This window comes from Nanorana parkeri, unplaced genomic scaffold (assembly GCF_000935625.1).
Source record: "Nanorana parkeri isolate BGI_ZX_2015 unplaced genomic scaffold, ASM93562v1 scaffold135, whole genome shotgun sequence".
Taxonomy (NCBI): Eukaryota; Metazoa; Chordata; class Amphibia; order Anura; family Dicroglossidae; genus Nanorana; species Nanorana parkeri.
This window is the reverse complement of record NW_017306403.1, coordinates 9480-35590: the sequence shown is the minus strand read 5'-3', so window position 1 is coordinate 35590 and position 26111 is coordinate 9480. Positions and strand designations below refer to the sequence as shown.

At 46.5% G+C, this 26111-nt stretch overlaps 1 protein-coding gene across 2 annotated transcripts in view; it reads left to right on the top strand.

The window, feature by feature from the left end:
* The first annotated feature begins 222 nt into the window (after positions 1-222).
* The window catches only part of TXNRD3 (thioredoxin reductase 3), a 34773-nt gene continuing 8884 nt past the window's right edge, over positions 223-26111 (top strand). For both annotated transcript variants that reach the window (XM_018553944.1, XM_018553943.1), the window contains exons 1-12: positions 223-401; positions 5885-5945; positions 7646-7755; positions 8122-8229; positions 13879-13951; positions 14442-14561; positions 15839-15981; positions 17001-17116; positions 23505-23730; positions 24990-25082; positions 25166-25242; positions 25682-25838. In XM_018553944.1, coding sequence (XP_018409446.1) covers positions 297-401; positions 5885-5945; positions 7646-7755; positions 8122-8229; positions 13879-13951; positions 14442-14561; positions 15839-15981; positions 17001-17116; positions 23505-23730; positions 24990-25082; positions 25166-25242; positions 25682-25838 — 1389 coding nt within the window. In that variant the 5' untranslated portion in view covers positions 223-296. The remainder of the gene's footprint in view (positions 402-5884; positions 5946-7645; positions 7756-8121; positions 8230-13878; positions 13952-14441; positions 14562-15838; positions 15982-17000; positions 17117-23504; positions 23731-24989; positions 25083-25165; positions 25243-25681; positions 25839-26111) is intronic.

Below are 26111 nucleotides of genomic sequence, written 5' to 3'. Positions count from 1 at the left end.
GTTGCCATGGACACATGTGATGATAGACAGTTGCCATGGACACATATCAGCTCTTGCCTCCCTGGCTCACCCCTCCCCGTCACTGCAAGACGCGCCCGATCCTTCAAAATCACGTGACAGGTGGTTCTGCCTGGTCATCATTACCAGGCATTCTGCGCGGAGCACGTGGTTCGGTGACGTGAGGCCTAGGAGGAGGAGCGGTGGGCGTGACCGGCCCAGATCACTAGCAGGGCGGGAAAGGGAGCGCGGCACACAGAGTACGGCGTCTGTCAAGGGTCACTCACAACAACGCTGCCATGCCGCCCACCGGCAAGGATGCGCTCCGGACCCGGGTGCAGGAGCTTGTGGACAAGAACCCGGTGATGGTGTTCAGTAAGAGCTACTGTCCGTACTGCATCCAGGTGAGGGGGCTGGGCCTGTCTGTGTGTCATGTGTGCGCGCGCGCGATCAGTCAGTCCCGGGCTGGGATGAGGGACTACAAACCCCAGCATGCTCCACTGAGGAGCTACTTGTTCTAGCATGCTCTGTTTTACTCATGGACTCTGTTTCCCAGCATTCTCTGCTTCACTAAGCGGCCACATCCCAGGATGCTCTTCTCTTAGGGACTACAGGTCCCAGCATTTTCTACTCCCATAAGGGGCCACATAACCCAGCATGCTTTGTTCTTTTGAGGGTCTGTAGACCCTACCAGTATGGTATTGTGAGACTACAGGTCTCGGTGCGCCATAGAGAGGGACTGCAGGTCTCAGCATGCCAAAGAAGGGGGCTACAGGTCTCTGCGTGCCATGGAGGGGGACCTCAGGTCTCTGCGTGCCATGGAGGGGGACCTCAGGTCTCGGCGTGCCGTGGAGGGGGGCCTCAGGTCTCTGCGTGCCATGGAGGGGGACCTCAGGTCTCGGCGTGCCGTGGAGGGGGGCCTCAGGTCTCTGCGTGCCATGGAGGGGGACCTCAGGTCTCGGCGTGCCGTGGAGGGGGGCCTCAGGTCTCTGCGTGCCATGGAGGGGGACCTCAGGTCTCGGCGTGCCGTGGAGGGGGGCCTCAGGTCTCTGCGTGCCATGGAGGGGGACCTCAGGTCTCGGCGTGCCGTGGAGGGGGGCCTCAGGTCTCTGCGTGCCATGGAGGGGGACCTCAGGTCTCGGCGTGCCGTGGAGGGGGGCCTCAGGTCTCTGCGTGCCATGGAGGGGGACCTCAGGTCTCGGCGTGCCGTGGAGGGGGGCCTCAGGTCTCTGCGTGCCATGGAGGGGGACCTCAGGTCTCGGCGTGCCGTGGAGGGGGGCCTCAGGTCTCTGCGTGCCATGGAGGGGGACCTCAGGTCTCGGCGTGCCGTGGAGGGGGGCCTCAGGTCTCTGCGTGCCATGGAGGGGGACCTCAGGTCTCGGCGTGCCGTGGAGGGGGGCCTCAGGTCTCTGCGTGCCATGGAGGGGGACCTCAGGTCTCGGCGTGCCGTGGAGGGGGGCCTCAGGTCTCTGCGTGCCATGGAGGGGGACCTCAGGTCTCGGCGTGCCGTGGAGGGGGGCCTCAGGTCTCTGCGTGCCATGGAGGGGGACCTCAGGTCTCGGCGTGCCGTGGAGGGGGGCCTCAGGTCTCTGCGTGCCATGGAGGGGGACCTCAGGTCTCGGCGTGCCGTGGAGGGGGGCCTCAGGTCTCTGCGTGCCATGGAGGGGGACCTCAGGTCTCGGCGTGCCGTGGAGGGGGGCCTCAGGTCTCTGCGTGCCATGGAGGGGGACCTCAGGTCTCGGCGTGCCGTGGAGGGGGGCCTCAGGTCTCTGCGTGCCGTGGAGGGGGGACCTCAGGTCTCGGCGTGCCGTGGAGGGACCACCTGGTCTATTCACTCCCTTTCTGTCATTCAGGGAGGTGGGTAAATCTTCCTGCCCAGGAATGGCGGCTGAAGCTTGATCTTCTAGCGCATGGTGGATTTTTTATTTTCCCTTTTTATGCCTTTTCAGCATTTTCTCGCATTGTCATTAAAAGGTAGAGCAAAGGGATTTTGCAGGCGGTTGAACAGTTTTATGTCTGGCAGGGAAAGCGCACGTGGAGGGGACAGTAAACAAATTTCACACCCATGCAAGTCACCATAGGAAACCCCGCTTCTAGTAACTAAAGAGTATTTCTCCTGAGTACATATCGGCATCAATAAGTATTTCCCTTCGAAATCGATTCCTCTTTCTTGTCTAACATTAAAAACAGACTCTGCTCTAATCTCTATGGTGGGACTTAGTCTAGACGAGGGGGTCATGGGGAGCGGATCCATTGTGGGTGTTGCAGTGTCTTGAACTGAGGCAGCTCTCATCCACATAAGAGGATCTCGGGAAGATCTTTCATCCATATCCTGTCCTCGGCTCACCTCTTCAACCGTACGGCACACTGGCATCCTATTGGCACCCCTCTACAGAGCATACTCAGGGGTGTCGAATTCCTATCACCCGACGCCCGGGACATGCAGTTCCTGGCGCTGGACAGGTGTTGCTGAGACCACTTGTTATAAGCCTGCTGCCTTCCTCCCCCGCCGTGGTTTTCGGGGTCCCTTGACCACGGCATATTAGTTGAGGATGGAGAGCGGGGACCAGACCAGAGACCTTTTGTTTTGCGGTCTGCTCCATGTAAACTGAGACAAGATCGCTGTACTTGCACCCTTTCGGTCACAACCGTCACAGGAGATCCAGCACACTAGAACTCCTGTATTGCAGGTGTCAGGTTCCATAAAGAGAACATGTCGCCTCCGAATGCTATCACTCAGGGGCTTGTTAACTTTATTGCTATTACGCAGGAGCTAGGGGTGGGGTGGGGATAAATAATAAAAAGTAAAAGATAATATAAATAAACCTTTTAAAAAAGGTAAAATATTAAAGAACCCTGCCGTCCCATCTGCATGCGTAGGTCATTGTGAGTGCTGCCCCCATTACACTGTGCCATATTGTGATGGCCACAGTGCGCATTAAGGGTAAGTTTACTTTCCCCAAGTAATTTGGAAAAATGGAGTTACCCGATCAAATCTGGCCCCCTCTCCACCCTGCTATGCTTGCCTTACGATGAACAGTGCTTCCCCTCTGCCGGTACGGGTGTACTATCTGCTCCGCAGAGTGCTGTCCAGTGCAGCCCTGCTCTATGGATTTAGAATTTCACCCACAAAATGCGAGCACTGGTTGGTCAGCTCGGTCACCCGACCAATGAGAAGCACTTCTTAGCACGGTTAAATACAATTTTTTTTTTTTAGGGCAAGTAGATTATCATGAGGGGCAAGTAGATTGGCCCCACACTCCTTGGTCAAGGAGTTTTTAAGAAAATGTCAACACCCCTGATACTGCTTGTTGGCATTCCCTTAGCACTCCTCTCCTGCACAATACTGCAGCCTGTCGGCATTCCCTCAAGCTTTGTTCTGCACATACTGCTGCCCTCGGCACTCGTCTCTTTCTGCCTCCTGCCGTTCCCTCTGCACTCGTCTCCTTCGCTTTCTACCTCCTGCCGTTCCCTCGGCACTCGTCTCCTTCGCTTTCTGCCTCCTGCCGTTCCCTCGGCACTCGTCTCCTTCGCTTTCTGCCTCCTGCCGTTCCCTCGGCACTCGTCCCCTGTTCTCGCCTTAATACAATTTTTTTTTTTTAGGGCAAGTAGATTATCATGAGGGGCAAGTAGATTGGCCCCACACTCCTTGGTCAAGGAGTTTTTAAGAAAATGTCAACACCCCTGATACTGCTTGTTGGCATTCCCTTAGCACTCCTCTCCTGCACAATACTGCAGCCTGTCGGCATTCCCTCAAGCTTTGTTCTGCACATACTGCTGCCCTCGGCACTCGTCTCTTTCTGCCTCCTGCCGTTCCCTCTGCACTCGTCTCCTTCGCTTTCTACCTCCTGCCGTTCCCTCGGCACTCGTCTCCTTCGCTTTCTGCCTCCTGCCGTTCCCTCGGCACTCGTCTCCTTCGCTTTCTGCCTCCTGCCGTTCCCTCGGCACTCGTCTCCTGTTCTGGCCTGTCGGCATTTCCCCGGCTACTCCTTTTCTGTACTTTGTTGCCTGCTTGCATTCCCACCAATGCCCCTCTTCTGCACGTAGTGCCTGACTGCATTCCCACAAGCACCCTTCATGCACAATACTGCCGGCTGGCATACCTCCCCAGCACAATACTCCACCTCATACAGTCCACATTCTGCTCCTGCACTTCCTGCCCCAGAAATACCCTCTATGCACTTTGATGATGGGACACATACGAAGGTAAATAACAGACCTCTGAAGTCAGTCAGTAGCACTGTCTCGGCCTGTACAGCCCTCTGCAGTGTTTTTAATTTGACTGCAACTGGGAACATCTACGGTAGTGTGCAGACATGGTGCCGGTCCAATAGAAATGAATGTCTGTCTCTGTGGCAGAGGAAAGGTGGTTGGCCTTTGCGTGCGTTGAAGTTAAAAGAACAGTGAAGGTGCCCATACACTGTACGATTCTCATACGAGAATCGCGGGAAATCCCACGATCGTACGGTGTATGGAAGGCGTGCGACCGTTTCTACTGTAAGGTCGCACGTCTTCCGTCGAACAAGCAGGCTTGAAAACCCGCCGAGAATCGTACTGCTTGTTCGACAACTGCCGAGCGGGCCGGTGTGCGCATGCCCACTTGCAGTGATCGGAAGCCCGCCCCTCGCTGCGGTCATTGGAAGCCCGCCCCTCAGCAAGACGGGCTTTCGATGATCGCAAGTACGATCTGCCCGTCCAAGATGGGCAGATCGTACGAGCTTTCAATGAGCTTACGACCATTGCAAGACAAAGGTCTTGCGATGGTCGTAAGGTGTATGGGCACCTTTACAGTATTGTTACATCAAAGTGTGGTATTGATATGATGGAAAATATTTATTGTAATAGCCAAGCTTTAGTTGGGCAATTACTGGGTGTTTGGCTGAGAGGGATGTTTACAGGTACAATGTATTGTCATCTGCGTTTTCTTCCTTTGACCCTAATCACCTGGAGCTAATAATTCAGATCTTACCTGCATATTTGAGGGCTTGTTGGGTTTTTGGTAGTAGCAGGAAATCCTTAAGTTTTGTCTTGGAAGATAGATTAGAAGATTACTCTACATATAATGTGTAGAAAGTTAGGTCTGAATACAGCTTCCTGCAGGGATGAATTCTGCATTATCGTCTGGTGATTTTTGCAGTCAGACACCATGCTAGAGTAAACGTCATCTGTGCTTTTTCTATGGCATTCTGTTAAGCAGCATGTCTGCACATTTGAGTACAATTTCCATTATTTAGTGCGATTTTTATTCTTTTTTTTTTTATATATATATATATATATATTAGTACAGCTACTACATGTATCGTCAATTCTGAGTAAGGTGTTGAACTTGTGGTTCAACAACATAGTCTTGTAAAAGCTTATAGCCCAAATAATCTTGAAAATTAAAAAAAAAAAAAGTTACCTTTATACACACTTGGACAAAAGATTTAGATCGTTTTTCCATTTTGTATTGTCAAAAAAAAAAAAAGTTTGGGGGCAGCTTCACACCATTTTCCAGACAAGATCTGGTCTGGAAAATGGTGTGAACCTACTTGCAGTTCCAGTGCAGACCAGACATGAGACATGCAGTATTTTTCTGGTCTGGTTTAGACTGGACTGGGCTGGTGTGAAGAGGCCAGAAATAGCATAGGAATACATTAGGATGCATTTTGGTACCGGAAACAATCTGGTCTGGAGATGATGTGGTGTGAATGGGACCTCAGAGAAGCTCAGTCTAAATTCAGCAGCTGTATTGTGATTTCTATAACATACAGGTCCAGTAGGGAGGCTAGAGATGCTTCCTGTAGCTGGGAACACCGTAAATCTCACTGAAAGTTTATAAGATGACATCTACATTTCTTATTAAAAAAATACAATGATTCTTTTTTTTTTTTTGTTCATCTTAAAGGTAAAAGAACTCTTTACCTCGCTGGGCAAAGAATATGTTGCGCTGGAGCTGGATGAATGTGGTAAGATATTTCATAAAGATAATTGCCTCTGTAAACTTGCCTGTCTAGTTAGTCCTTCCTATTAATGTTTGACGTGTGGAGCTAACGACCTTCACCTGCTTCCAGAAAATGTTGAATCATTGTGCTGCGGTTTCTGGTGTGTCGTTACATGTGCAGAGGTAAAGAAGCTTACATAAAACTGACCTTTTTCTGCCTGGATAGAACATGAGTAGTAGTAGAGTGCTGGGTCAGCTAACAAAACGTAGTAGTAATAATGTACATTCAGCTAACAAAATGGCTCTCGTGTGGTTGGGCAAGATTCAACTTCCTTGAGTTTTGAATCACATCACCCAACTCCAAGGTAACTTCAGAAAAGCGAATATTTTTCTGTGTGTATTATTTATATTACATAATAGAAGTCACCAGCACTCGATATGTGCAAGAAGTAAAGCACTTTTTATTAAATTGTCACATGCGTCATACAGCCAACGTTTCAGGGCCACACAGGCTCCCTACTTCTTGGCAATATAGTGTGTGGAGTGCAGGTGATTTCATATTTATATAAGTCCCAGAGGAAGCCTCCGCACTCTTATTTGTGGATGCCCAGTTGGACATCCACAAAAATATCCATACAAATCCAAAGTAGATAGAGAGGCACCCACGGTCTTGCAGCGGAGATAAGTCGAAGCATGGGCATTTTTGTGTCAACGTTTCGATGGAGCTCAGTCTATCTTTCTTTATATAGATAGAAGTATAAACACGGTGTGTGTGTGTTCCTCTAGTCATGGTGTGTTCCTCTAGTCATGGTGTGTTCCTCTAGTCATGGTGTGTTCCTCTAGTCATGGTGTGTTCCTCTAGTCATGCTCTGGAGTGAGTGTAGACCCCATCCTAGGTAGGTGCTACACTGAGAAATGTTCCTTTTAGCCTCCTATTACTGGCCCCGTGTGCAGCCGTTCCTGTTTCAGGTAACATAGCAGATGTCAGGGCCTGAGGGTAATATCCTCATTTCATAATCGTGAACAGCAGGCCTATGACTGCCAACATATTTCAGGTGAAGGGTTAGTACTGAATGGGGTGAATTTAACATTAGCTGTCTCCCTATTACAAGGAAAATAACTTAAAGCAAGACCGTGCTTTGTCCAGTCGTGAAACAAGCAAATTAGGGTAAAGCAAGAGAGGTGTTTTTATTTACTTTTCTTGACTGCCCACCACTCTATTCAATGTTGGGAGCCACAGGGCATTCCCGGTACTTCCGAATGTGGAGGGGTATGTGGCTGACTCCATGTGAAAGCATTGGGCTAACCAACATTGTCACACAGGAAGTCCTTCGCAGTGTCGTAGCTTTCAGTGAGCGTTCCTTTAACTCCTTGTGGATGAAGGAAGGTAAAAGGAAAAAAAATTGTGCTGTTGGGGAGGACTAAGTGAAAGTGAACCTGTTGCTTTTCCCTTCTTGCTGATGCTCCAGTTGCTGACCTGATTTAGAAGATGCTTGTTCCCTGGCAGTGAGGGTTGCCCAACCGTGTCCCGTCCCCCCCCCCCCCCGGAGTCCATCACTACCTTCAGACTAGCATGCAGGTTGGGCATTTCCTGGTCATTGTCTGCTTACTTATTCCATGGCTATGATTCGCTAAGAAAGACGACAACATATACTTCTTTTTTACACATTTAAATTCGTAATCTTTTTCTGACCATTAACATAACCATTGTCATTTCTATTGTAGATGATGGCAGCAGCATTCAGGAAGTCCTCCATGAATTAACTGGGCTGAGAACCGTTCCCAGCGTCTTTGTAAATAAAACACACGTCGGAGGATGTGATAAAACACTTCAGGTAATTTATAGAAGTAACAGGTGAAAAAGCGTATGGCCTAGTGCTGCCTGATGGAGCTGCCGGAGTTTCTGGTGTGGTTTCTGACCTAACATTGGTAAACATTTAAAGCGTCAGTCCATCCCCCCAACTGGTAATTTGGTAAATGGGGAAGAGTTCAACCTCGGACGAGCTGGAAACTCTAGGATGCTGGTGTCCTGATAGATCTGTCCAGGACTTATTCCATCAGTCCCTACCTGTTGCTGAAATTTCACTGACCTTTAAAAAAGAGAGATGGATACACACACAGTATATCTTTGATAACCATTGGTATTTGTGATTCCTTTTCTCTTTTAATATGATCCCTGTTTTGTAATTCCATATTCTTAGGCTCACAGAGATGGGACGCTACAGAAGCTGTTGGACAAGGACGCCGTCACCTATGATTATGACCTGATAGTCATTGGAGGAGGTTCAGGCGGCCTGGCTTGTTCCAAGGTACCATAATGTGACTTTGTAATGTCCACCAAGGTTGTGTTCTGATTGTACATATTAAGTGGAATCTGTCACAAATTACCTGTGAGAGGCCGCAAGTCGGTATATTCCTTCAATATTCAAACCCCTTAATCGGATCCCCTCATGAATGATAAAGTCTCTAAAGTCAATAGCTCTTACCATGCTGCCTTTGGTGGATACATCAAAGGGCTTTAAATACCTTTCCTGGAGAAAATGCTGCTGTTTGTTCCCAACACTGCTGGTCACGTCAGCGAAAGCCTAAGCAAGGTTCTGATGACGGAACTACTTTCAGTAATGTTTGTGTGATTGAAGCCTTTTAGTTCTTTTGATCTTACATGCAGAAGTTTCTATAGGAAAGGCAAAAGGTGGTTATACTTGAGTACAGGTCCACTTTAAATTCTGTGGAATGGTAGGGATCCGATATCGGGGCTGATTGTGATTGCCAAGGATGGACCTTCTCAAGCAAATTTACCATTCCAATTGAACACCTTGAAGGTGACTTTTACTACCCATAGACAAGAGGATCCTCTGATGTAACAAATATCAGACTACGATGATCTTGTATGCGGTCCCAATAAAAGCGACCAGTGCTTCGCTTGTGAGAGTCGGGCCCTGTAGAGGACAAAACCACAGTGATAATGAGTGCATTCAAGGGTCAGAAGAGTTTCACATGCATAGATTAGACATGTTGGGGAACACGTTAAGCGCCTGTTGTTCCAGTCTGTATGGAGAACAGTGGATGAACTGTTGCTGTGTACATGGATTCCCCCAACAAGTCTGCGCGAAGTTCACTAATGTGGCAATATGACGCAGGCTTTGCAAGTTCTAAGAAAAATGTGTGTGTGATCAGACTTTACTTTCACTCATTCCTGACAATCGTCAATCTGTACTCCTTATCTCAGAAGGAGCAACTGAGGTTGCATACCGATCACTTGCTGAGGAGCACTCCCAAGGCTGTTATCTCAGGAGATTATCATGTGACTAATTCATGTGGTGAACCCGGGGCTGCCTCCATAGAGTGGGAGCTCTAGGATTGTGAAACAGATAACTTATGTGGGGAAAAAATCATTGCAGTAAACCTTAAAGTGATATGTCACTTAATGTAGAAAAATTTCCCTGCAACAAAGAGATATTATACTTGCCTGTCCCACCATTCTACTGATCTTTCTTTTGAAGGTCCATTGTGCCAAGATAATTCTTTTTATCCAACACACTTCTGGCAGGATCGGATATCTGGTCCCCCCCCATTATGCATTGTGGTTCCTTCTGCTATTCTCTACATCGTGACCATGCTTGCTAACGTTATTGTCCTGGGATACTGTTAACCCCATCTGTATTTCATGTGTCCACCTTCCATGTGGGTGTGGCCATATTATGCTTTTTATAGGTTTCTCCCATCCAGACCTCATCTCTGCATATGTTGGTACTGCCCACTCGTGGCCCTGACACCCGCAAAATAATGCCTCTTTGAATTGCTGTGTATGCGCAGCTACTATGTCCGTGGCATCAGAGGGACAAGGTGCAGGATTGGGAAATCCTGGAACAGTTGGCATTTATGTGCTACTGTGCCATGTAGTTTTCTGGGCTGGTGAAAGGAACCACATCGCTTGGCAGGGACCAAGAATTTGGACACCCCCAGTAGAGTTTGATGAGGTGTCCTCTCCATGCACTGTAGTTCTCAAAGAGTGTGGCAGGACAGGTAAATATATACAGCTAACCCTCCAATTTACGCCACGGTTAGGTTCCTGAAGGTATGATTGTAAAAAAAAATATATAAATTGAAACCTAGTATATAATGTAAGTCAATGGGAAGTGAGGGAGTTCGGTTCACAAATGGCATAAAGTGTCCTAATACGTTATATTTTAAAGCTTGGAAATGAATGCTAAACCGTATTATACGCAATATAATATAACCACATAGCACAGTATGTGTATCAAACCAAGTTTAATTCTCCAAAAAAGGAGAGGCAGCAAGCAGGGACAGCAACTGAAGAACCTCCATATGTCCAAGTGTACCTGTGCCACCAGCATGCACCCATGTGCCTCTATCTCCAGGGGTACCCCTGTGCCACGAGCATGTCTCTATGTGCCTGTGTACAGTGTCTCCAAATCTATCCCTGTGCCACCAGATCATCTCCAAGTGTACCCCCAGCGCAGCCTTAAGTGACATTAAACCCTCAGATTTTTTAACATAAACCAATACTGTAATGTGCGCCTTACTGTAATCCAAGGTGGTTTCCCTTCTCTTTGCTGCTCTTCCTTTTTAAATCCGTATCTCTTCTCATGCCGGGGGAGAACTTCTGTTTTGCAGCAGACTGCCTTGTCTCTGGAATGGATACATGGTGTCTGTGTGCAGGTTCACAACCTTAGCCAGCACTACAGGAAGAGGCACTCAGGTGCAAAGGGAAGTTCTCCCCCAGCATGAGACGAGAAGGTCACTTTAACCTTCCTGGCGGTAATCCCGAGTGTGGCTCGGGGGTAAATTTTCCCGTACCAAAAGCGTTAACCCCGAGCCACACTTGGGCGTCTTTCGGGTTCGTTCCCTGCGAGCACCAGCATTGCAGGGGTTCAGAGCCGGCAAGAAATTAAAAGAAAAAATACTGAGATAATCATAACGCCAGGGTGGTTAAGCACCTCCATATCTCCAAGTCTGTAAGTGTCCACAGGTATCTCACTGAGAAGAGACCCGTCCCGAGCAGTTGGAGATTCTGTACTGTAGCTACGTGGAGTTGCAGATAGGTCCCCCTGTGTATCCTTCCATGGCTGAGGTCTGCAGATGAAGGATACTCTAGATGACGCCGACTCTGCAGTGGTTTCAATGGCGGTCACGTGACCACCCAAAAAGGCGCAAACCGGGGGCTACCTGTAATATTTTTTTTACAGGGGTCTCTTGCATAGAGATGTATTATTCACGCTGCTCATTGTTAGTTCCCTTGTGTACAGATTCCTATGTACGGGTCGGTCTTGCTTTCAGCTCTAGAAATATAATCTCGTAACCATCCTGTTTAGTGAGCGGTTTTTCTACATTTTTTTTGCAATTCTTTTTATGGTTAATAGTTGTATAACGCAGAGCGTCTTAACACGGCACAGTTTCCATTCATCAACTAAACTGTTGTGGTTTTCTGGGTTCAGTTTTTTCCAGCCCTGACTGGGAGCGTATTGTCTTGCTGCCATAGGTAGACTTGTGCGGGTTTTTTTCTTCAGTCTTGCAGAGCTATACGGCTATAGAGCCTTTTTTTTACTAAAAAGAAAGCCTCCAACACTTTAGATGTGTCAAATATCAGCATCTCCCTGCTGTGGACTCGCCTGCCAGCAGCTTTGTCATTATTGCATCTTCAGAGATGCATATTACTGAAGATTTCCCACCTATAAGGGTGCTGTTAATACGATGGCATACACAGACATTTGTGCCCCTCTAACGTGGTGGCAAAAGAGAGACACTTTTCTGTTACATTATGACTGTGCCCCTGTGCACAAAGCCAGCTCCATAAAGAGATGGTGTGACCAGTTTGGTGTGCAGGAACTCAAGTGGCCTTCACAGAGCCCTGATCTCAACTCTACTGAACTTTTGGGATGAATTGGAACGCTGGTTAAGACTTCTCGTCCAACATCGGTACCTGACCTTCCAAATGTTCTTTTGCTGAATGAAGATCAATTTCCAGGCACGCTCCAAAGTCTTCCCAGAAGGGTTGAACCTGTTATGCCTGTAAAGGGTAGAGGTGGTGCAGCTCCACATCAATGGCCATAGTTTTGGAATGGGATGGTTCAGATGTCAACAACATTTTGCCCATATAGTGTATGTTCACACTGGTTAGTTAAAGGGCTTGTTTTTCACCCTTTTGAGCAGGTTCACACCACTTTCCGGCCCAGCTCTGGTCCAGAAAATGGTTTGAACCTGCCCGCAGGCCCAGTGCATTCCAGACCAGACAAAATGAAACGTGCAGTATTTTTCGCGCTGCAAGCCAGGAAACGGTGAGAACATGCAAAGTCCAGAAACGGGTAGTAATCGGAAATAATTTTGATCTGGATGCAGTATGGTGGTCAACCTCCATGTGTTTTTTGCACATCATTCTTTAACTCCAACCTATTGCAATGTAATGCATGCATTGTAAATGAGTTTAGTTGCATGGCTCAAACATTTCAACCTTTGCCATTATTGTGTAGCATACAGGTATAAAAGGATTGTTTATTGTGTTTGCTGTATAATGCCACTTTTATTGAGTATATCTGCTCAGTGTCCATTACCTGTCTGCAAACAAACACAACCAGCAAATCCCATCTATTCGCTGCCTAAACACAAGCTGATAAAACTGCTTGCTGTGAAAATCCTTCCACTGCAAGTCCAATGAAACACGACATTGCATTCATGTCTTCAGATGTGAGCTGAGGGTTTCAGTGCAGGGAAATGAGGCCGCGCCCGGTAGTAAGGTCTACTGCAACTCTTAAGGTGGCCATACACTTTGCTGTAAAGTAATTTTAAAAACGTACGATCTGCCCATCTTGGACGGGCAGATCGTACCTGCGATCATCGCAAGCCCGCCCCCCTGAGGGGCGGGCTTCCGATGACTGCAATGCTGAACGGGCAGTGTGTGCGTGCGCACACTGGCCCGTTCGGCAGTGATCTCTCGATCATGTTAAAAACCAGCCAAAAATCGTACGATTCTCGGCTGGTTTTCCAACATGCTCGATATACAAAAGACGTGCGACCGTACATTAGAAACGGTCGCACGCCTTCCATACATTGCACGATTATCGTACGATCGTGGGATTTCCCGCGAGAATCGTGCAGTGTATGGGCACCTTTTTTATACTTTCTCAGACATCCAAAAGGAATCTGGTGATCCCGGGATTGTATTTACATGTATGCAAAACCTTCTACTCGCTATTTGTTAGGGAAAAGTTCAGCAACTGCATTGTGTATATAGCACTGATGCTTTTATTTTTAGCTGCACCGCAGGAGATCTTCAGTCTTGTATCAAAATTTAGTTTGCTTTTACTATAATGACATGTTCAGCAGTAGGGATGAGGCTGGGCTTGGTTTGAACTCTGTTCGCCCAAGCCCCCTCAAAACTCTGACCACCTCCTCCCAACCCATATCGCTGGCAGCGGGGTGTTCCCTGCCACTTTGTGATGCATGGTGGCCGAGCATGTGCCTCCCCTCAGTTAATTTGGTTGGGAGGAAGAGGTAGTGGTCTGTATCGAGTGGGCTTGGGCGAATGGATTTTGCACCAATCCCAGCCTCTTCACTATTCAGCAGCAATCAGACAGTGAGGAATGGCAGCACTCTGAGCGACTCAGGGCTCTGGTGCTTTGCACATGCTGTCCTTCTAACACAGTAAGCATGCCTACTGGAGGTGGAGGGAGAGAGATATGGCACAGGAATAACCTAATCGGCATGTTTCTGCTCCTTTGTCTAATCTTGGCATGGGGGGCAAGTCCCAGACCCGGCTTTGTGCTTCCTGACTGAGTACACTCTCCCACAACCGAATGAGATTTGAAACTGTTTGGAGTTTAGTTTAATATCCTTGCGGTGTAGATGATTGGCCAGAGTGATGTGTTTTGTTTTGTTTTTATCTTGTTGGCCTTTTTTATAGTAATATTTATTGATCGTAGATATTCTCCATCTTCTAGGAAGCCTCTTCTCTGGGAAAGAAGGTCATGGTCTTTGATTACGTCGTACCCACCCCTCTAGGGACATCATGGGGTAGGTTTCTTCACATTCCTGCGTAGTCTTTTGTTTTTTTTGTTCTTTTATAATTTGTTATACTTATAGTCAGTGTTGTGTAGTCAGGATGTGGAATAACTTTCAGATTGCTGTGTAGTAAATCTGAGCTCCATATCTGCTTACACATGCATAAAAAAAAGCACAAAAAATTAAATAGCATATCTTCATTTTAATTACATATTTTGAAAGTGGGAAAGGAGGAAGCAGGAAGGCGAAATATAAGCAGATTAAACTTTCAGCTTTAATAAATACAATGGCTTGACCCGTCCTAATATTTCGGTGACTTGTTCCTTGTATTTCCTGCTATGTGAGATGATGTGGTTACCAGTCTATAAACTGCCGAGAACAATGACTGACTGTTTATCTCCTCTGACTTCCTCTGTCTTTGTTGCTGCTTAGTCATGCTGAATCTCTCCCAGCTTCTCTGGTACTATAGCTAATCTTTATGACTGCTTTTGTGTTTAAACAGGGCTCGGTGGTACATGCGTGAATGTTGGATGTATTCCCAAGAAACTAATGCATCAAGCGGCTCTCTTGGGTCATTCGCTGAAAGACTCCAGGAAGTTCGGCTGGGAGTATGATGAGCAAGGTAATAAAGAATGCAATATGTAAAGTTTTACATTTTATAGACGCTGCATTGCAACATCCGTGCCTGTCGCACACTTTCACAAGACGTTTTGCATTGTTAAAGCTGAATTCTGGGAAGATTTTTTCAAAAAATTATTCAGGTGAGTGTTCATTAAAAAAAATAGTAGGGCTGCGGAAATTCGAGATTAACTTCTCGATTAATCGTTCAAATTTTTGATCGATTAAAATTCTTTTGATCAAAAATGAGAATCACCTCTCCGTCGGCTTCCGTGTCTTACGGGAGTCCCGTCGGAGATCCGGTGACGTCACGGACATCGACTTCACCGGACTCCCCCCCCCACCCCCACCCCCCAAAACAAAATTTTAATCAGTAACAGCCCTAAAAAATAGTAATTGTATACATGCTTCTCAGTCTGCGGCTTCCCATTTACTTTTCAGTCTCAAGCATGGAAGGGACAAGACTTGATGAAGGGAGTTTCCCTGTCGGTAAATTCGCCTTTAGCTGGCAATACACTTCTATTTTTTTTATTTTTTTTTCGTGCACGTTGAGCAATGAAACCCCTCTGTTTTTTTGTATCCCAACAGGGATCTACTGGCCAAAGTCTGATTCACCTGAACAGAGCTGCAGCTCATTGGCTGCCGGCTTTGTTTGTACAAAGATTTTCCCACCGGCTCCATCGATCATCTGATCAATGGATGATAGCCATATTCCGAAAGGTTGGGTGCCACTTTCGGCGGTCCAAACGCCTCACCTGCATCCAGAAACGAAATTTTTTTTTTTTTTTTTTGCTTTAAAGCTGCAATCTGGGCACCAAAACTTTCATTTTAAATATATTCCTCAAGGGTCACAAAGGATATAAATAATTTGTGTGCACCATATGCATTTGGAAACCCAGAAAACACCCTGGTAGTGACATCCATGTGCTGTACATGGCCTGTGCAGCGAGCATAGCTGTGAGAGGGGCTCAGCAGGCTCTACCCTTTACAAGCAGCCTGCAGAAAACGACAGGAGGGGGCGAAGACGAGATCAGTCACTGTGCACAAGGAGAGAGCGCAGCACTGAGCGGTCTTTATTACAGGAAGCTCCAAGTCTCGCACTGGATTACTGCACAGATGTGGAAGAAATACACAAAGCTCCCACAAATTCAAGGAAGAATACACATGGCTCTTGTATTTGGCAATATTTGCTTTTTTCAAGAGTTCAGCTTTAATTCTAAGTAGTAATCCATAAATAATGGTCACTTTTAAAATACATGTTGTTGTGTTTTTTACCTACAGTACAGCACAACTGGGATACAATGCGACAGAATATTCAGGATTACATTGGCTCTTTAAATTGGGGCTACAGAGTCTCTCTGCGGGACAAGAATGTTCGATATGAAAACGCATACGCGGAGTTTGTTGAACCACATAAAATAAAGGTAAACTAATTTCTTTACCGCAGCCCTTGTGAGTTACCGTATAGAGCAGCTTCACTATGCAGATTGTGGGGCACCTACATGGAAGAGGCATTGTACTGGTCTGCCCTCTGCCAAGAAATGGTCAGGTGTTGCAGCTTGGCACCTTCGTGAATGATCAGCGAGGACACTTGTGGTGGGTGTATGCTAGTACCGTACCGATGAAAGTTGACAGTTAAAGCTGCGCACCCAAGTCTGATCTAAAAGAAAGCATGTTTCTTCCTCCTGGCCACTGGCTGGTGCAGTCTTTAGCTGTGCAATCTGCTGTAACCCCTAAGTATGTAGAGAGAGGGTTTTAAATGTGCTAAAGACCATAAAATCAATAAACGATATTGTATCGTGCTTGTCTAAAATGGTAACGTACAACTCTATACATAACGACATAGTAAAAGACAATGTCATGCAATTATCTCAAAGCAGGACCACAATCTGGGTTACTTCAGGGGTGTCTTGACGCGTTTCAGAAGGAAGTTTGGATTATGCAAATAAAAAGTGATGCCGTAGGTAAAACGCAGGAGCAGCATAGTATTCCACGGGGGTGGGGGGGACACGACACACACTTCCCAGGAATAAGGTAATCCCTACCCTGGTGATCCAGCGGCTTGTCCACCCACGTGCAGCTACCTGCTGATCAGTTGGTTGATTACACTCCGATCCGCTTCTCGAGGTTTGCAGCACCTATTGGCCAGAAGGTAGGAACATGCCTCTGAAGGGATGCCGGGGATGTGTTCTTTTCATATACACTGGGGCTAAGTGCAGAGCATGGCTTCCTCACGGGGGGCAAATCTGGAGCATGCGCAAAGAGTGACAACTCTGAAGCTGTAGAATCGATGTTAAAAGCGCTGCCTCTCTAGTAGAGGGAAATGACAGGAAAGACCAGCCATTTCCTATGTAATAGTAATGAAAGAAATGTTGAAAATTTTGTTCCAGTGCTACGGAAAAAAAAAAAATGTAGGTTCACTGACGCTGTCTCTTATTTTTAGGCAACAAACAGGAAGGGAAAAGAGAGCTTCTTCACCGCAGAGAAGTTTGTAATAGCTACCGGTGAAAGGCCCAGGTACCTCGGTGTCCCTGGAGATAAAGAATTCTGCATTACCAGGTGGGTATATCTCTTCCTTGTGTCTGTACCATGTGATACATTCCAGACTGCAAAGATCTCTTGAGGACGTGGTGCCATTTCCCTGATCTCTGCTGTTACAGTTTTATGGTTTAATTTCATCTTATTAGTTCGAAGTCTCTAAAAGCCTTGTGTAATGTGCAATATAAGCCAACTGTCCTGCGGTGGTTTATTGCACACTGGTTATTCCCTCCCACTTCTACATAGAAGGACTGAACTTCATGAACCCGTATATGTAACTTGAATACAATAAAAAAAACCTTGCGAGAGCTGATAATGCTACTTAGGAAATCTTGCGGCAGCGTTGGGCTTAAATGGTGAGAAGGGCTTCTTAGCAAACGTAATTCGAAATGCTCGGGGCTGCAGCTTGGTGTATGGACAGTACACCGGCTGCGGCAGGTGGGGAATGGTGGTTCCCTCAAAAGTATGACTAGTGATGGTGGGGAGAGGGGACAGATTTGTCGGGGTGATTTCCAATTGCTCAAATTTTGGTAAGAAACTTGAATAACCCTTTAAAAAAAAAAGTCAACTTGATCAATAAAGAGGATCTGTACGGTTGGAGCTATGCCCAAAAAATGGGGCATAGGACTAGTCTCCACTATTGCCTGTAGACTTCCTGCAGCTGATCTTTCCCCATTAGTAACTTGCCGTGCTTTGTTCTGCTCTATGTGGAGGTGGCCAGCTTGGTAGAGGCAAGGCTTTGTTTCCTCATGTTGAAGCTGATTTCCTAAAGACTGGTAGGCTCAGGATCAAGAAGCTGCAGGGGAGGTGGAGAAAGCACAGGTCCCTATAGTATGAATGAAGCGGCAGCAGGGAGAACATTGCACTGCAGGTGTTTAGATACAGCTTCCCCTCCAGCAAGGAGAACAGTAATGGCATCATCAAACCTCACTCCAAATCTGGTGAGACTAGATGGTGAGACAGTGTGAGATCATCTAAGGCAGCAGTGCCTTAGATGATCTCACACTGCAGATGTACAACTATAAGGCTACGAAACAGGTGTGCCTACAGGAAGTGCACACAGAAGGATTTCAAAACAAAAGGTAAATCTTTTAGGGTACAACTTAGGCACAATGAGCATTTCTCTAGTTTTCTTCAAGATGGCAAATCTTCACTCCTGGGTTCAAGTCCACTTTTTAGTAATCTAAGACGCTTTCCTCATATGAAGTGGTGCAAGAAGTTTCTTCACTTCTCTTCTGTTTCATACACAGTTTAGTTATGTATTGGGAGGTCTCGTGTGTTTGGCTTAACAAGTGTGTAATTATTTCCTGCTCATGTCACAAACATCCCTTTTGGTGACCTGGAGTGAAGGGAAACTCAGAAGTGTGTTTTCTGCGAATGTCATTTTCTTTAACTGACATGATAAAAACACATTTTGATTGCTATGGTTCATGCCATGAGAATTCTGGCGGTCTTGGCTATCCTCGGACTTCTGTGCTTTGAGACGCTGACCCGGCACAAGGATGCAGCAAGTCAATTGACACACTTTATGTGGGTCAAGCTATTAAAGCCGAAGGATTAGCATGACGGTCAGATTGGATTAAAGCCACTTTCTACCTTGTTTCATAACCTACAGTATGCTTACCCAGCTCTTCATAGAAATGAATCATAGGCAGCCACTTCTGATTAAATCAAACCCAACATCACATGTCCATTGTAGAAGGCTTATTGCTTAACGTCTTAAAGGCATCATATGATTCATTCTTGTGATCTTATTATTTGGGATTGTAGTCTGTCTTCTTGCTAGGAGCTAGTTGCATAGGACGCACCTGAATGTGTTGTGTGTGTGTGTGTGTGTGTGGTACATTAGGGACTCTACAACTGGTAACTAGTTATATTCCCATCGCACTTCTTCCTGGGAGACTCCTGCAATAAGAGTGCTGCTGCAACCCCCAGCTGATGAACTGGTATCAACATTGCAGAAAATGTCACCAGCACACTATGGATCCATATCATGCGATGCCACCACATGCCTGGCGAAGATGTCCTGTATGGCCCCAAAGGCTGCACCTGCATTATTTGGAATGCAATCGCTTTTAACAAATATTTGGGCTATATCCATCGTGTGCTGAGGTCATATTTTCTTTTGTGCAACCAGTCAGGTTAGTGAACTGGAAAAGCCATTAAAAAGAGAGCTATGGGGTAGGTGTTTTTCCCCATAGTTCTATTTAGGGTAACAGGAGGACATATACTAGCGTCCTCCCGTGACCCTAAGCTCAGTATATAGGGGACTATTCCACACAATATATTGTGAGCGCCGCAACCGGGACGGATCCCGACATTACTGTTGAGAACCACCCAGCTGCGTGAGAAGCAGAGCCAGCTGTACCCTCCCCCGTCTGTTCCTCCAGTGACTGCCAGTCACCGCTCACTGCAGGCAGACTATCGGAGTGACCCGATCAGTGCATGCTTCTGCTCACTTCCCGATCGATAGAGCCGACCTGTGACAGCTTCTTTGTCACAGGTCGGCTCGATCTATGAGGATGAGTGGAAATCACTCGCCTCATAGATCTCCTTAATAATAAAAAGCTGTGCAGGAGGTTTTTCCTTCTTGGAAAGAACATTGTTTTGGATACCTTTTACACTTAAGTCTTTTCCTTCCACCAGCCTATGACCAGACGGCACAGCTTGTCTAGAACACTTTCTCCTCCTATCGGCAATGCTCAGTGTTAATGTCATTAGCACTACACCACAACTGGCTGGCTTTGCTGCTTTGTTTCCGAGTCTGAGCTCTACCAATTCAGGCATTTACACTGCTTGCATTAAATCGTGGGATTTGTAGTTCCCCCCCAACAGATGGGAGTGCAGAGGTTGCCCACCCCTGCTTTAGATGGACTTTAAGCTGGAGCAATTTCACTGTTCTGACCCTGCAACTAAATATCAGTTTCCATTTCTCCGTTGCGGTTTGCGGATTATAAAACCAATACTCTAGAAACATTTCCTTTTATGAAATGGCCGGAATTAATTATCTGAAAGCTCATCATGAAAACAATCCTCGGAGATGACCGCCACAGACTAATTTAGAGCTGGAAGAATCCCAGGAGACAAGTGATCGGCTTCCCTAAAATAAAGCTGACCTCATTTTTTCAGACAGTTTTACTTCAGTGGAATTGCCGATTTTTATTCTGGTCTAAAAATAAAGTGAACGGCTCCTCCAAATGATTAGTGTCCCCCTGAAATGAACTGCAGCGGTTTGGGTTTGGCTGTCTAAACCTCTGATCTATATATCTGTGTGAATTTTGACATGAAAGGAAAAAGCTTGGCGACATCTGTTTTCTAGTTTGACCCTTTGCTGATTTTCTAAACCGCTTGTTGTTTTGCAAGGTATTGTCCAGATTTTTGACATCTTTTCCATGTGATGTTGAACCGTCTTGTGACCATTCTGTCGTGTTAAGGTCTGGGAGTTTTTTTTACCTTAATGCATTCTCTGCATTAGGGTAAAAACGGCCCAGCACCTTTTTTCTACCCCAGTCCCCTCCACACTTACCGGTCAGCTGCGCTCGTCCCTGCCGCCGGTCCCGAAGCGATCGTCCGTTCCCCGAACTTTCGGGTTGCGGGGGTAGGATACTGATGGCAGAGGAGCTCCTTCTGCCATGAATCAAAGAGTGAAGGGGCGTAGCCTGCCACAGGGCTGTGTGTGTTTCTATGGACGCACACACAGCCACTGCGCGCACGGGTGCATCCATTAGAACAATGGTGGCACCCGTGCAGGGTCGGAGGAAAGAGCGCTGCGGGGAGCCACTAGAAAACGAGGAATTAGAAACTTTTACAGAAAAAAAAGCAACAGCCTCCAGCAAAGGAGGGTCTCCTTTACAGGAGAAATGAAGAAAAAAATTATGCTGTAATATCACTTTAAATGTTTGTGATTTTAATTGGCATAAACCGAAATCACATCAGCAGACAGCTCTACATGCTGATATGAAATCACATCACATTACATGAATTCAACTTGTTTTTCATTTACTTGCAAAAAGAGTTCATCTACCTGCTGGTCTGGTTCTGGCACAAATGATGTAATGTGCCCACGCATTGCATCCTGGAAAGGTTGCATCAGCAGAGCATTGCTGGTCCAGCCAATCGGCATGGAGCTGGCTTCCCTGGCTATCGGAAAGCCGTTGATGGCCGGGAAGCCTCCATGCTGATTGACCAGGAAGCTGGCTCCATGTTCCCCCGCAGCGTTGCCGGTCAGAGGAAGTTCCGGTATAGGGATAAGTAACGGAGCGTTTGGTCGAGTAAGAGTACTCATCCAAATACTCAGCATCGGCATCCCTAGTCACATGTCCTAGTCGCGTGCCGGAGATCCTGGAAGTAAAGGGAGATCTAGTAATCTGCCCTTAGTAAATATGGCCACTGTCCAAGACTGGGCAAGAAAAGAAACATAAAGAATGCAAAAAAACAAAGCTGGCAATGATCTAGAAGTATGCATTTGTAGATTGACATTACTAAACATTTCTAAAGGTGTGTTTGTTATTTTAAAGATATGTGTAAAGTTCCTCAAGCATGCACATACATTGGTGTTTCTGCACTAGGTGATGGCTGCCTGGACTTGTACCACAAATGTAATATGGATAATCTCCAGCAGCGTGCAGTTCGTCCTGGGATGTGTAGGTGGTAGATTTTGATTGTCCAAGAACAGGATTTTTGGACCCTCCCCTGTTCTAGTTACATAATCCTATTCTTAGTTTCAGGAAGTCTGCATAGGTGCACATTTTGGACAGAGGACAACTGGTACACGAGGCATGAAAGAGAGGCCCTCTGTCACACTGGAACAGCCTTCCCTGGACAGGAGTGGGGGCCTTTAACCCCTTCGGGGCTGTTTTAACCCCTTCGGGGCTGTTTTAACCCCTTCGGGGCTGTTTAAACAGACTCCCGGCGACTTTTGCCGCCGGGAGTCTGTTTAAACTTGTAGAGCCGACTGTCGGCTTTACAACAGAAGCGATCCTGGCGACTTACCTGTCGCCAGATCGCTTCTGCATCCCGAAGAAGGGGCCGCCCCCCCCGCCGGACGCCCCCGCCGTGCTTCCCGGGCTCCGTTGCCCCTCCTACGGGCCAGGGACCGGCGATCTTTGTGTCCGCGGGGAGCTGGGGAGGAGGTCGACGAACTTCCGTTCATCGATCCCCTCCCCGTTCTATGGGACCGGGAGCGATGCAGATTGCATCACTTCCGGTCCCTGGGCTGTCAGTTCTGGGCTCCTGCAGCCCAGCTATAAGCTATTGAAGTGCGATCTGCACTTCAATAGCTTATTTCCAGTGTAAAGGTGACACTGAGGGTCTTTTGGACCCCCAGCATCACCTTAAAGAGTACCTGTCACCACCATCTGCTATTACATGGGGGGGCTTGCAAGCCCCCCCATGTGATAGCAGTCAAAGTAAAGTAAAAAAAAAAAAAAAAAAGTTTTTAAAATTAAAATGAAATAAAATAAATCTAATAATAATAAAAAAAAATGTAAAAGTCCCCCGCCCCCGCGAGCACGCGCGTCGCCACGTAAACACGCGTCGGGTGCGCCTACGCATGAAAACGACGAACGCGCTACACATGTTGGGTATCGCCGCGCACGCCGGAGTGAGAGCAATAATTCTAGGGCCAGTATTTTGGGGTATCTCTAAATTGATGACCTGTGGGGGCTTTTAAAGTGTCTTTTATTGACTTTTTGGGGTACTGCAGTTTTTCGCCGTTTCACGGTCGCACGCAATCTGTAAACTGGGCATGTTGGGTATCGTTTTACTCGTTGTAACCTCATCTTTTATATTTCATTTAAAAAATGGGTAATTTGTTGTGTTTTGGGGCATTTAATTAAATTTGTCACTAAATTTTGGGGTTTAATAAGGAGTTGCGCTAATATTGCGCAACATAAAAATTTTCAACTACCACCATTTTATTCTATAGGGTCTTGGGATTCAGAAAATATATAATGTTGGGGGGTTTTACGTCATTTTCTGGCCTAAAATGTGGAATATAACATGGGTGCAAAAATGGAAAAAAGGGCCTCAGTCATGAAGGGGTTAACACCATCTGTCATCCACATAATATAATGCTGTTATAATGTCTCTGCCCTGGAGAGTTTGACAATATACATTTTTAGCCCCCTGTACAGACACAAAGAATGGGGTTATGCAATTGGAACAGAGGGGGAGGGGGTTCCACAACATTCACACCTCCCATTCTGTTGGACAATGCACATCTAACCATCCCATGGTGAAATGGTAGAACTGAAGTGACTTGGAGAAGCTACGAAACGTTTTCAACCTTTCAGATCTAGTTGAATGTTACTACTAGTAGGGATGTAATGGCTGCAGAAAGGTCACATTAACGTTCAGTTACTAAATCGCTTCTTGTTAATTGTGTTTGTCCTTTTTGTCTTCCTCACAGTGATGACCTTTTCTCTCTGTCGTATTGCCCCGGGAAGACGCTGGTGGTCGGTGCCTCCTACGTGGCGTTGGAATGTGCCGGTTTTCTGGCTGGTATAGGCTTGGATGTGACAGTCATGGTGCGATCTATATTTCTTCGTGGCTTTGACCAGGAGATGGCAGAGAAAGCCGGCGCCTACATGGAATCGCATGGCGTGAAGTTCATCAAGAAATTTGTACCAACTTCTGTAAGAATTTTTATTCTGATGTTTAACATTCTCTGCAAACTGCTGCACTCCTTTGCTCGTGCGAATAGAAGTCATTTTCTCCCTTAAAACTATTCCTGTTTAAGTCAAAGCCCAACTCCAGAGCAAGTGTTTGTCTTGGAGAACCTGATTATTATTTATTATTGGTATTTATAGAGCGCCAACAATTTACACAGAGCTTTACATAGTGCAGATTCACGTAAGTAACTGCCCCCCAAGGAGCTTACCATCTAAGTTCCCTACCTCACATGCTTACATACAAGGCCAACTTAGCCAGGAGCCAATTAACCTACCAGCATGTCTTTGGTGTGTGGGAGGAAATTGGAGGAAACCCACGCAAGCACAGGGAGACCATGCAAACTCCTTTGATTTAAACCAGGGAACCCCAGGCAGAAGCACTAACCACTACGCCACTGTGCTGCCCATTACCTTGTCGATTTCAGTGCAAAGTGTCAGGTCTGTGCAAAGGCCACCTCCGGTCCAACATATACTTGCCTCTCCTTCTGTGGCTGCCGATGCAAAATGCCCAGAGCTTTAGGGTATGGGGGGCATGTGACCTCCTCATGATTCAGTGTGCGGGCATAGACAGTTGCGTGGTCTGAGCACTACCACATGATGCAAGGGGCGAAGTCACTGCTACTCTAATTGGCTTAACATTCCTGGCTGAGTCACTAATTTGTCAAATGGACTTTTGAATGACAGGATGGGGGGAGAGATCAGAAAGGATCTTGCTCTCTCTTCACCCGCTGCTCCCTTGTGACTAGCTGGTCAAGTCTTCACAACTGTGTCAAAAACTGTGGAACCGGCACACGATGATCTTCCAAAGAAATTCAAACTTTATTCCACATTCATCTATACAAAGCACAACCGCTGACGCATTTCTGCCTTACTTGGCCTTAGTCATAGCTTAGTCATTCACAACTGTGTACCAGTGCATTGGGTTCTGTGCTCCTATACTTTTATAGGAGCAATGACTTGACTTGCCATGAAGCTACGCATGTCCAGCTTCACTGCCCCAGGAGTAAAATGAGGCATCTCCAGTATTGTGTATTGCTCTTCTAAGTCAGGGAGAGCAGCAAAGATCTTTCAGCTCTAACAGTCGCTCTAGTCGTGTTGTCATCGTCTAGGGGATACAGTGATCTACCTTTTTTATAAATGGTGTAATTTTTGGTGCAGCAAAAGGCGCAGAGTGAGATGTCCCTTTTCAGAGTAATTAACACGGTAACTGATCCCCCCCACAGGTGGAACAGCTGGAGCCCGGGATGCCAGGGAGGCTCAGAGTCGTTGCAAAGTCCACTGAAAGCGATCAGATCATCGAAGGGGAATATAATACAGTAAGTGATCTTTGGGCTGGTCATTTTTTTTTTCTTCCATTTTTAATGTTTTACTGTATAAACTTTTTTTGTGGTTCTTGCAGGTACTGGTTGCCGTAGGCAGAGACTCCTGCACTAGAAAAATCGGCTTGGAGAAAATCGGTGTTACCCTAAATGAAAGGTAAGGCCCCGTTCACACCTTTACGTTTTACGAAGCCTTACCTTTACGAAGCCTAAGTCTTCTTGATTTGAAAGCCTTGCTGTGGGGGCCGGCTTTGCAGGAAGCGGGTCACTAAAATAGCGACTATTAAAGCAGAAACTTGTTGCGGATCCTTCTTCCTCTATTTGTGTTTGTTACCCTGTGACCTCCACTCAACATTTGGTGCTTTCTTAATGTGTGTGGGAATAAAGGTTGTTGTACAGTCAGGTCACTTTAGAACACATTATTATAAGGTCTCTTACAATCGGCTTTAGCGGATACACAATGCTTACATTAAAAAATACTCGCAAGTGAATGACTTTGGTGTGATTCGGTTTCCTTTTTTATGAGTAATGGACTTGCAAAATGACTTCACTAACCCCTTATGTGTGTTCGGTCTTTTTTTTTTCTTCCTTTTTAGAAATGGCAAGATTCCGGTGAATGACGAGGAACAGACCAACGTGCCTTCTGTGTATGCCATTGGAGATATCCTGGATGGAAAGTGGGAATTGACGCCAGTGGCAATCAAAGCAGGGCGCCTTCTCGCCAGGAGACTGTACGGAGGCGCCAATTTAAAGGTGTGAACGGCGTGCAAGTAGTGTCTGTCATTTGGTGCTTGTGGGGCCTGTAGAAGGTATTGGCTCATGCAACCCAGGAGCCTTTTGGTTTAGGGGGTCACGTGATCCATTAAATCCATTCACTTGAAGTTGAGAAAACGTTACACTGAAGCGAAAGCTGTTAATAGCTTGTTATTCAAAGATCAAATTTTGTCACTTTCCTGCTTAATCGGTCGAAATTCAATTCCAGTAGTGTCAAAAATGAAAACCGTGTATGGACAGCTTTAAACTGAA